The sequence below is a fragment of the Brassica napus genome, unplaced genomic scaffold (genome assembly GCF_020379485.1).
Source record: "Brassica napus cultivar Da-Ae unplaced genomic scaffold, Da-Ae ScsIHWf_562;HRSCAF=843, whole genome shotgun sequence".
In the NCBI taxonomy this organism is placed as follows: domain Eukaryota; kingdom Viridiplantae; phylum Streptophyta; class Magnoliopsida; order Brassicales; family Brassicaceae; genus Brassica; species Brassica napus.
In genome coordinates this window covers 1-11,246 of record NW_026016623.1, presented here as the reverse complement: position 1 = coordinate 11,246, position 11,246 = coordinate 1, and the positions used below count along the sequence as shown (strand labels likewise).

At 37.3% G+C, this 11,246-nt stretch overlaps 1 protein-coding gene across 1 annotated transcript; it reads right to left on the bottom strand.

Annotated features, from left to right (window-relative positions):
- Positions 1–1,544: 1,544 nt before the first annotated feature.
- LOC125604554 (zinc finger protein 1-like) lies at positions 1,545–3,064 on the bottom strand. Its single transcript, XM_048774870.1, has one exon. It carries the CDS (start codon positions 2,387–2,389, stop codon positions 1,706–1,708), a length of 684 nt encoding a protein of 227 aa, XP_048630827.1. The 5' UTR covers positions 2,390–3,064; the 3' UTR covers positions 1,545–1,705.
- Between the last annotated feature and the right edge of the window lie 8,182 nt (positions 3,065–11,246).

Below are 11,246 nucleotides of genomic sequence, written 5' to 3'. Positions count from 1 at the left end.
TTACCAGAAATGAAGAGATTAAAAGTGCTTTAGAAAGTTAAGCTTGTAGAATGATGACTTCTCGGGTAATTTTCTTTTTCCCCCTTAGGGAACTTGCTAGCTAATACTTCTGTCAGACAGACTTGGTGACTTCCAAACCAATTCTTAGTGTTCCTTAACAGAGGAGCAACTCCATGATTTAATGACTTCTTTACTCTTTTTTTTATTCCCTAGTGTGGATTTACTGTGAAACACCAGAAGTTAAAAGGGACAAGCCAGCTGAATTCATTTTATTATTATGATGATGAAAAACAATCGTAATTATAATGTGGATATTTTTTTTTATTTGTTAGGCTACTTATCTCTCTTTGTGGTGAATAATTACTGACATTAGTTTATGATGAAAATAATCATATGTAAAAAGGGTAATTTAGCATCTAATAAGCTTGCGTAGTGAGGATATGATAATATATCCTTTTTTTTTTTTTTTTTTTTTTTTTTTTTTTTTTTTTTGTAACTGATGATAATATATCCTTGTCTGGAGAATATTGGATCTTTTTCCACTGTGATATATGACTTTGGTATCTACATAGAAATCTTAATCGATGTGACGTTGTAGGATAATGTGAGGGATTAGTGAAGTAATAATGGTGCATAACAACATGATTTCCGCATCGTTAACATCTTGATTGTGAAAAATATTGATTGTTAATTGCAATGATTAGCATAATTATAACTTTAGTGTAAACATCAACTTGATACGGACCCCATCCAAAGCAAACTTCACAGATTCTTTGGGTTATATAATTCAGTACATCCAAGATAATAATTCATTTTCACTAATAGATCCCTCTCACCCACATGGTTATATATCATTCCAAAAGCTATATAAGTTGTGAAATGTCAATTAACATATGTAATTATTACAAAATATATATGCAATAATGCAGATAATTATTTTCTGAGTTGGTAATCGATTATAATATTTTTTTATTTTTTGTAATGTGATTAAATTGTGAAATAATAGTAGCGACATGACAAGATTAGATTAAAAAGGACCATCGGAATTTAACTTTAATAGTCACATGTCGATGAAAACAACACAACCTCTGACGAACTCTTCACTTGTAGATTAATGTCTGTTTCTTTTAACTACATGTAGGACCTCTCTTCGATAATCACATTGTATCCACTCTAGATTTTGTTCTTAAAAATGTAAATTCTTGCTTATGCCGATTTATTTTGTCATATGATGAAGAAAATCCACCACTAGACTATCACCACTAGACTATCATCTTTTATATATACTATATAGAATACATTATATTATTCTTATTGTGACTAAAGTCAGTTCACGCCTAATTGATCGGCGACAGTTTAGTGGGCAATAATGCGTATAACGTAGGACATGTTTTGTTTCTCTTATCAACTCTACTCCACAAATACTTTTGCAGTTCTCTCACTTGAATCATCCTAATAATATATGTCCAATACCTAACATAGTAATTTAATTAATAAAGCTTTGAGTATTGTACTGCATATATTAAAAGAGACCTCAGTTATTAAACTACAAAACAAGATATCATGGAAAAGGTATAGCTTAGTTAATGAAACTCTTTACACATTCTGCAGTCAATCATTGTATCAAGCAAAGATAAGCATCAAGAGATATTTATATAATTGAAAGTTACAGTAATAAAGACTAAAAGACGATGACGATAAGAGATTATAGCTTAAGAGTCAAGTCAATCTTGCTAAACTGATTATGATCTTCTTGCTTGTTCTTGAAATATCCAATCCTCTCCAACTCAGGAGCAGTAAACTTACTGTTATTACTGCTGGCCACTTCAAGGTGAAATTTCTCTGGCAGCATCTTTCCGATGGCCGGTCTCTGGTGAACGTTCTGTTTGAAAACATGACTTAAACTCGCTCTTTGTCTTCCTAAAAGGGGATTATGGATCGTTGAATGAGCCTGAATCCCTAGCGTTGATCTGTTACTAGTCGAGCCATGTAACGGTAACGATGCCATGCTTGCGAATCTGCTGACTGAACCGTGTCCAAACGCGAACGCCGAGGAAGGAGGGGAGGAGGAGAGACTCATCTTGTAGTACTTCCGGCGTTTGGCTAAGGTGCGTTCGCGTTTATGAGCGTTTTGGTGACCGCCTAGTGCTTGTGAGCTATAAAACTTTCTTTGACAATAGTTGCTTGAGAACACTCTCGGATCGTCCAAATGTTCTTGATGATTGTGAAGATGATGAGAAGTCGACGATGAGCTGGATTTAAAAGAATCGATGAGATTGAACTCTGATGAAGTCGTACCACGGAAAAGGGTCAAGCCTAAATCAAGATCTTGATGACCTCGTTTCTCGATTTTTAACATTTCTTGATATTCTTTGACGGAAGGATCCATGTGTATTTTGTGTATATAGCCTATAGAGAATATATAAAGAGAAAGAAAGTAAAATTTGGAAATAGATGTGAAGTGACACTACAAGAAAACATATTTTTTACGAGGGCAATATACGTTGTAACTTCGTCGTAAACAGGGTGTTACGACGAATGAACCTCGAAACACGTTTCGTCGTAAAACGCCCGTTGTAACCGACGTTTCGTCGTAAATGACTTGTAAAGTTTACGACGAAATATATTCCTCGTAAAGCGCAGGGCATAGATTCGTCGTAAACGACACGTAAAATTTCGTGGTAAACTCCACGTAATAGATTCGATGTAAAGCACACGTAAACACTTTCGTTGTAACAAACACGTAAACATTTCGATGTAACACCCTCGTAAATATTTCGATGTAAACTCCACGTAACATTTCGATGTAAAGACCACGTAAAAACTTCGATGTAAAAGACTCGTAAATTTTTTCGACGGTAATCAGTTGTAATGTTTACGTCGAGCCTACATCGACGTTTCGTTTTATAATATATTTTGAATATTGTTTTTAACCTCAAATATATATATAAATTTGAATTTATTTAAAATTCTGAATTTTAAATAATTTTAATTTTAAAACGAAATATGAAAATAAAAAACATATATAAAAAAGCATTTAAAAGTCATAATATTTAAATTCATAATACAAACCGAAATATTAAAAAAACTACATATCATCGAAGTAGTCGGTGGGGTTGCTCGGCTGTTGACGGGTTGGATCGGACTCTTGGGGATCTCGTACTGGCAACCCAAGAGCGGCTCGTCTCTGACTCAACATTCTCTGCATAACCGGGTTTCCCACGGCCATCACGTCTAGCAAATCCTCAAGAGAGTCTAAACGAACCTGCTGGCTATCCATTCGAGCTTTCATCTGAGAAGTCTCTTCATCCCGTCTCGAAGTGTATGACGAAGTTGCCCTTGCAACTTGGTTAACAGAGCCTATACCGACTATTCGTCCCTTCTTTCTAGGAGCCAGCTATAAAATTAAAACATATATTAATATAGTTATTAAAAATAATGTAAAAAAAAATTTTAGTTGTACTACCTCTTCGAAGATTCTGTCGGCTTCTTCGGTGGACAATGTGACGGGTAATCCATCGGGAGACTCCTGAGTTAGTTGCGTCTCCCGTTCTTCAATCCGAGTAGCCACTGCTTGAGCGAGTTTCTCAGATGCAGGATCCACAAAAACTCCGTCGGATGTGGCGTGAGTCATCTTGAATAGGTCAGACAGAGATGGTAAGACTCCCGTCTTCTCCAACTACAAAAAAAAATATTAAAAATTATATTAATTGAATATTTTAAAATAAATATTTAAAAACAAAACTTACAACTTCTAGACGGATGCCTGCATGTGGTTTTTGGCCGGTTCTGTGAAGCATGGGCAAATTACCATCTTTATCCTTCGTTCTTCGAGAAGCCGAGCACGAATTGGCCTTTTTGATCGAAGAGGGGTGCTTCCAATAGGCGATGAGGCCATCCCACACATCCTTCGTGAGCTCAGTGGGCTTTCCCTCATACCCGTCGAGCTCCCACTTGTCCTTCCAATCGGAGACTGTGTTGCAGAGGCGGATCTTTGCTTTTGCAACGAATTCCGCCTTCACCATCTCGGTGATTCCCAAAGACCAATGCCACTTTTGCTGAAACACAAAAAATTTGAAAAAATTACAATTAATAATAATATTTAAAAAATATATACATATTTAAAAGTGAAAATTTAATTAAATTTAAAAATCTTACCGCAAACATTTTAAACCAAGTGATCTTAACGTGATTTGGAGTCTTGCTCCAGTTCGGATATGCCCCGTCGTAGTAACCCTTAATCGTTTTCGAAACGCTCCGGCCAACACGGTTGTTAGCCCCAAACCTGAAAGGAAAACAATTTAACCGTTAGAAAATAAAAATAATTTAAATTTTAATGTAATAAAAATTAATAACTTACCAATAAGTTCCTCGGGGTCTATCGGGGTCTAGAACATCCAAACCCTCCCGTCCAGGCTGGGCAAGCAAATCCTCTACCGTATATCTCGCGAATGGGGCATATGAAGGCACACGCAAATCCGGATGAACTGCACCTTCTGGGACAGGCTCAGGTGCAGCCGCTGGAGGAGGAGGTGGAGGCATATGCGGTGGAGGCATTTGCGGTGGAGGCATCTGCGGTGGAGGAGGACTCCAAGCAACTCTCTGAGAAGGCTGAGAGTCTGGAACTGCGGTGGAGGATGATGGACCGGAAGACGATGGACCGGAAGAAGATGTACCGGAACCATCGTCGCCAAACAAATCTCTATAACTAGGTGCTCTGGGTTTTCTTCTAGGAGCCATCTAAAAAAAATAAAATAAATTTAATCAATTACGACATAATAAAAATATTATTCCGTTACCTAACTAATCACCTAAACTAATTACCTAACTAATCACCTAAACTAATTCCGTTACCTAACTAATCACCTAAACTAATTTAAAAAAAAAAAAAAAAGAGAGAAGAGAGAGTTTACCTTAGAGAGAGCAAAGGAATTTGGGAGGAATGAGCGAGGCAGCCTCGCTCTCGGCGTCTCCTTATATAGATTAGGATTCGTCGTAAAAGCGACGTAAATTTACGACGAATTTACCAGGCCCGCGTTTTTCCATTTACGACGAATTTACCAGGCCCGCGTTTTCTATTTACGACGAATTTACCAGGCCCGCGTTTTTTCATTTACGACGAAATTACCAGGCCCGTGTTTTTCGTTTTACGACGAAATTACCAGGCCCGCGTTTTTCCATTTACGACGAAATTACGACGCTAAACCCTAAACACCGAGAATGAAATCCCTAAACCCCAAAGTCACATATCATCTAACATCATATCTTATTTCATACTACTTCTTACTCTTTCTTTTAGAAAATGTTACAATTCCAACATTTGATATATATATATTACATCACTCTAAATCGTTTTCGTTCTCATCACTATTACATCACTCTAAATCGTTTTCATTCTCATCACTATCATTACAATCATCATCGTCGCTTCTCTCGAACTCGTCTTCACGTGCTTCATCTGTCGCATCTTCGGGAATATCTTCATATTGAAAGTTTTGCGGGTCGATCAAAAGGATTTCATCAGTTGGTTGTTCTGGTACCTCAACTTCAGTGATAGCGTCTTCTTCTTGCAAGGGCGGTTCTTCTCCAACGACAATGCGTCCACGAGGTGTAACTTTGATAGCAGTTACCCAGTTTATCCCGGAAGTTCGAAGCCGAGGATAAGGAAGGAAGCTAACTTGCTCGGCTTGTGAAGCTAAAATGAAAGGCTCAAATTTGTTGTATCTTCTCCCAAAATTGACATCCACAACACCAAATTTGTTATACCGAATCCCTCGGTTCACAACAGGATCGAACCATTCACATTTGAAGAGGACGCATTTTAGCTTCAATAACCCCGGAAATTCCACTTCAATAATCTCCTGCAATATCCCGTAAAAGTCTGTTTCACCTTTCACACATATTCCGTAGTTACTCGTTGCCCGATGTCTCCCATACTCGTATGTGTGAAAGGTAAATCCTCGTGTGAAATACATAGGTGATGTGGTGACCTTTGCAACTGGACCTTGAACCAATTCGTGAAACCATACGGGATAATAAGGATCGTCATAATCAACCTGCAAAAAACATATATATATTCTTAAACACTTACTTAATTAATATAATAGTATGAGATATATTACCTGTGATTTTAACCACTTGACAAAGTGCTTATCTTTACGTGTATCCACATCAGTTGCAGATATTCCTGGTATTGCTTCTTCAACTTGAGATACAAACATCCTGCAAATTGAACAAATAATCAAATCATACATAATTAACTTCAATTCATATAATTAACATTCACAAAAATATTTACCTTTCAAAGTAACGGGTCATTGCATCCTCGCAGTTGAGCAGAATATAAGTGTGGGCACTATGTTTATCTTCTTCACATGACCACCATACTTCTTTCGTTTTACCACCAAACCGTCCAATTTCGCAGAAAATGTCAGGAACACCATCAATTGGATATGATGTCGGTACTCCACCATCATCATATCTTCTAGGAACTCTTTTTCTCGTACGAACAGTTGGAGCAAAGTAGTATGATGTGAAGTTAGATGTTTCGGCTGTCAAACTCCCTGCAACTATTGAACCTTCTACCTTTGCAAGATTTCTTGCTTTCCCCTTCAAATGTTTCATCTGTCGCTCATACGGATACATCCATCCGTTGTGAACAGGTCCACGAAGCAATGCTTCATACGGTAGGTGGACAACTAGATGCTCCATGACGTCAAAAAATGAAGGAGGAAATATCTTCTCCAGGTTGCACAATATGATCGGAATGTTCTGATGAAGTTGTTCGATGACTTCTTCTTTGAACGTACGTGTGCTAAGATCTCTGAAAAATGCTCCGATGGCTGTATATTTTAAAAGGAATCAAATTAATAACATTTCGTAACATATGTATATATATAAATTTATAATTACCTGCAAGTGCTTCGTGGACATTTGCTGGAAGGAGCTCGGCAAAAGCAAATGGAAGCAGTCGTTGCATAAACACATGACAATCATGACTTTTCATTCCGGAGAACTTTTGACCTCGTTCAATACATCTTGACATATTTGAAACATAACCATCAGGAAACTTAACTTCCGATGCAACCCAGTCAAACAAGGTTGTTTTGGCTGCTGATGACAACCGGAAGATGGGAACAGGAACGTTTCCATTGCTCTTGATATGTAACTCACTTCTTGAGCAAATATCAGGTAAGTCCATCCTTGACTTTTTGTTATCTTTTGTCTTCCCAGGGACGTTAAGTAATGTATTCATGATGTTCTCAAAAAAGTTCTTCTCGATATGCATGACATCCAGATTGTGGCGTAAGAGAAGATCCTTCCAATAGGGTAGCTCCCAAAATATACTCTTCTTATGCCAATTGTGAGATACACCATACCCATCAGGCATATTTCCAGGAACATGCCAATTTCCTCCAACCTTAACTGTTTCCTGAGCTCCGTAATAATCAATGTCCGCTTCGATCTGCTGGCCGGTGAGATATGGAGGAGGACTGTCTCTGACAATTTTTTTGTGTCGAAACAATGTCTTATTTCTTCTGTACGGATGGGCAAGTGGAAGAAACCGACGATGACAATCAAACCAACAACTCTTCCTACCATTCTTCAGTTGAAAAGCATCCGTGGATCCAAGACAATACGGACAAGATAATCTTCCATGTGTTGTCCAGCCAGACAACATCCCATAAGCAGGGAAATCACTTATCGTCCACATCAGAACTGCTCGCATCGTAAAATTGTTTTTCAAGGAACAATCGTACGTCCTCACCCCTTCTGACCACAATTGCTTTAGCTCTTCTATCAACGGTTGAAGAAAAACATCAAGAGACCGTTTTGGATGCTTCGGCCCTGGGATTAATATGGTCAAAAATAGAAATTCTTGTTCCATGCACATATCCGGCGGTAAATTATACGGCGTAAGAATGACTGGCCACAAAGAATATTGTCTACCAGACATTCCAAATGGACTAAATCCATCGGTGCATAACCCAAGATAGACATTCCGAATATTTGTAGCAAAATCTCCGTGTACCTTGTTGAAATGTTTCCACGCTCTTGCGTCTGATGGATGTGCAACCTCACCATCTCTCTGGACATGTTCGGCATGCCACCTCATCGACGCAGCAGTCCTCTCAGATTGATATAATCTTTTCAATCTGTCTGTAATTGGTAGGTACCACATCCTTTGGTACGGTACCCTATTCCTCCCACGGCCTTGCGGTTTGAATCGTGGTTTTTTGCAGAATCGACACTCTTCTAACTTGTCATCTTCCTTCCAGTAGATCATGCAGTTGTCGATGCAAACATCAATCATCTCCGAGGGTAACCCAAGACTATAAACCAATTTCTGAATCTCATAATAAGATTCAGCAGACACGTTGTCTTCTGGCAAATACTCTTTAAACAACTCCGCCCATGCATCCATGCAATTCTCAGGTAAATTATGATCCGTTTTAATATTCATCATCCTAGCTGCTAGAGACAATTTAGAGAGACCTTCTCTACAACCAGTGTAGATTGGTTGATTTGCAGCATCTAGCATTTCATAAAACCTTTTTGCATCCAAATTAGGTTCTTCTACATTTCCAGTTCCATCTGCTATTGTTGTAGTTGTTTCTAAAAATGCATCACTAATCATATCTTGAACCCTATCATGATCTACCATCTGCTCCTCTTGATGATAATTATATTCATTATGCACATGATTCGGTTCTTCATTATGATGAGCATCCTCAAAATTAGCATTACTACTACTAGCTTCATTTCCCCCATAACCCTCTCCATGTTGATACCAAATGTAGTACTGTGGTGTAAATCCTCTGTTTACTAAATGATTCCATACAGTTTCACTACGTGCAAATTTCGAATTCTTGCATTTTGAACAGGGGCAGAACATCTTACCGCTTTCCTGCGTGATCGGTGTACAGCCCGCCTGGTGCATGAATGTCTCTAGCCCGTTCAGAAATGCATTCGTCACTCTCCCGTCGGAATCTTTGTGCAAATACATCCAACTTCGTAACTCGTAAATACTACCGCCACCGACCATTTTTTTCTATTTTTTTTTAAATTTTTTTTCCGTTTGGGTCTTGTGAGGAAGAGAGTTGTGTGTTGTGAGGAAGAGAGTTGTGGGAAATGACATATATATAGAGAAATTTTCGAGTTGGGTAGTTGAAATATAACAACGATTTTACAAGGAAACTTTTACATGGATTTTACATAGTTTTTTTACAACGACTTTACAACGAACTTCGATAAGTTTTTCACCTAAATATAACGGTAACATGATTCGTTGTAATATCGATGTAAAGTTTTCTTTTCGACGTACTTACGTCGTAATATTACATGGCGTTTACGACGAAATTTGGTTTCGTTGGTTCGTCGTAATTGCGTTGTTAACCCACCATTTACTATTTCTAAGACAACGATAAGGAACCTGTGTCGTTCGTCTGTCTGCCAATTCAGTGGAACGACAAGGAGAAAGTGGACGGAAGTGCAGCTGGTTTGTACTTGAGAGGAACCTTTGACGATGGTCGGAGGTTCACTCAAGTATAAACCAACTGCACTTCCTCCATTTTCTCCTTGTCGCTCCACTGAATTGGCAGACAGACGAATGACTCATGTTCGTTATCGTTATCTTCGAAATAGTAATTGGTGGCTGAATGAGGAGGAGTTGTCAGGTTCGAGAGGAGAGAGTTGTGTGTTGTGAGAAGAGAGTTGTGTGTTGTGAGGAAGAGTTGTGGGAAATGACATATTATAGAGAAATATGGTAAGTTTTACATGGATTTTACATGGAAAATTTACAACGCGTTTACAACGAATTTAGGTAAGTTAAAGCACATTGAATACACGTTTTCACCTTTATATAACGGTAACATGATTCGTTGTAATGTCGATGTAATGTTTACAACTATTTGCATTCCACGTACTTTCGTCGTAAACTTACATTGACTTTACGACGAAACATTTCGTCGTAAATTACCATGGAGTTTACGACGAAGTTATGTCTCGTCGTAATTGCGTTGTAAAGCTGATGTAAATTTACGAGGAAATAATTTCGTCGTATAACGCCGTTGTTACTGCTACGTTTTCTTGTAGTGTGATGTGGTCGTGGGAAGTGAAGTGTGTGTTCTATTTATGGAATGGCCAGACATGTGACCTTTAAAAAATAATGAATGGTGTTTGAAGAAGAAAAGACACTTTTGATGTGTGCAATCTGACTAGAGCTTAACAGAGCCCACACATGAAAGTATAGTATGGACACTTGAAAGAGTATGTTTGTAATAATAGAATTATTGATTTATTAGGGACATGAATAATGAATGTTCATGATTTCATGTATACCTATTAATTGTAATAATGCTATAAGTAGCCATATCTTAATCAAATATGCGTTTGTCTTTGTCCTCACCTAGCTTTTTATGTAAATTTCTTAATTATCGTTTTTTCATCATAATTTTTTTTTTTTTGAAATATGAAAACATATCTATACCGTATGCAAAGTAGTTCCATTTATTTGGGTTTAGGTGAAGACGTTGATTCAAAACCTAAACGAATAATAAGCTGTCTTTATTTGTTTTAGGTTAGGTGAGTTTAGCACACTGGAAAAGGATACGAAGCCAATTAAATCTCCCCGACAATCCCTTTCGTTTCAATTTTTTTAATGATTCTCCAGTTCGGTTGAATGTCCAAAACAGAAAAACCATAAACATCCATCTCTCATAAAAATGTCATTAATCATTGTTTTATGATTATATGCGTTCTCGTTAATTACAAAACCATCCATCTGTTATATAAGTCAACTAAACTGTTTTTAAATCAGTCTTTCGTTTAAAGCTGAAATTGTGGTTTATCCACCAAAAAGAGTTGTATTGTTTTGTTTAGAATTATTCTTTTTACTCGTGGGAGTGAATAAATTAAAATACATATATATATATATATATATATTATATATATATATATTGTGTGTTGTCATTGTGTGATTTTATATACACACGTAAAAATACGAGAGATCTTTTTATCTGGTTAATTATAATATTACAAAATTATAAGAAACATTATATAAATGATATTACAGCCGATAATTCTACCTGTTTTATGAAGATTCATGTCTGACTGCATCACTCTGAGTAGTCCTATGAGATTCATTCCTGACGGTACTCCTTGCGCCATGCTGAAGATCTTCTGTAAACATTTTCTCTAATTTTATGCATAATTCACCTTCTCTGGGAATTGAAACTCATATTCCT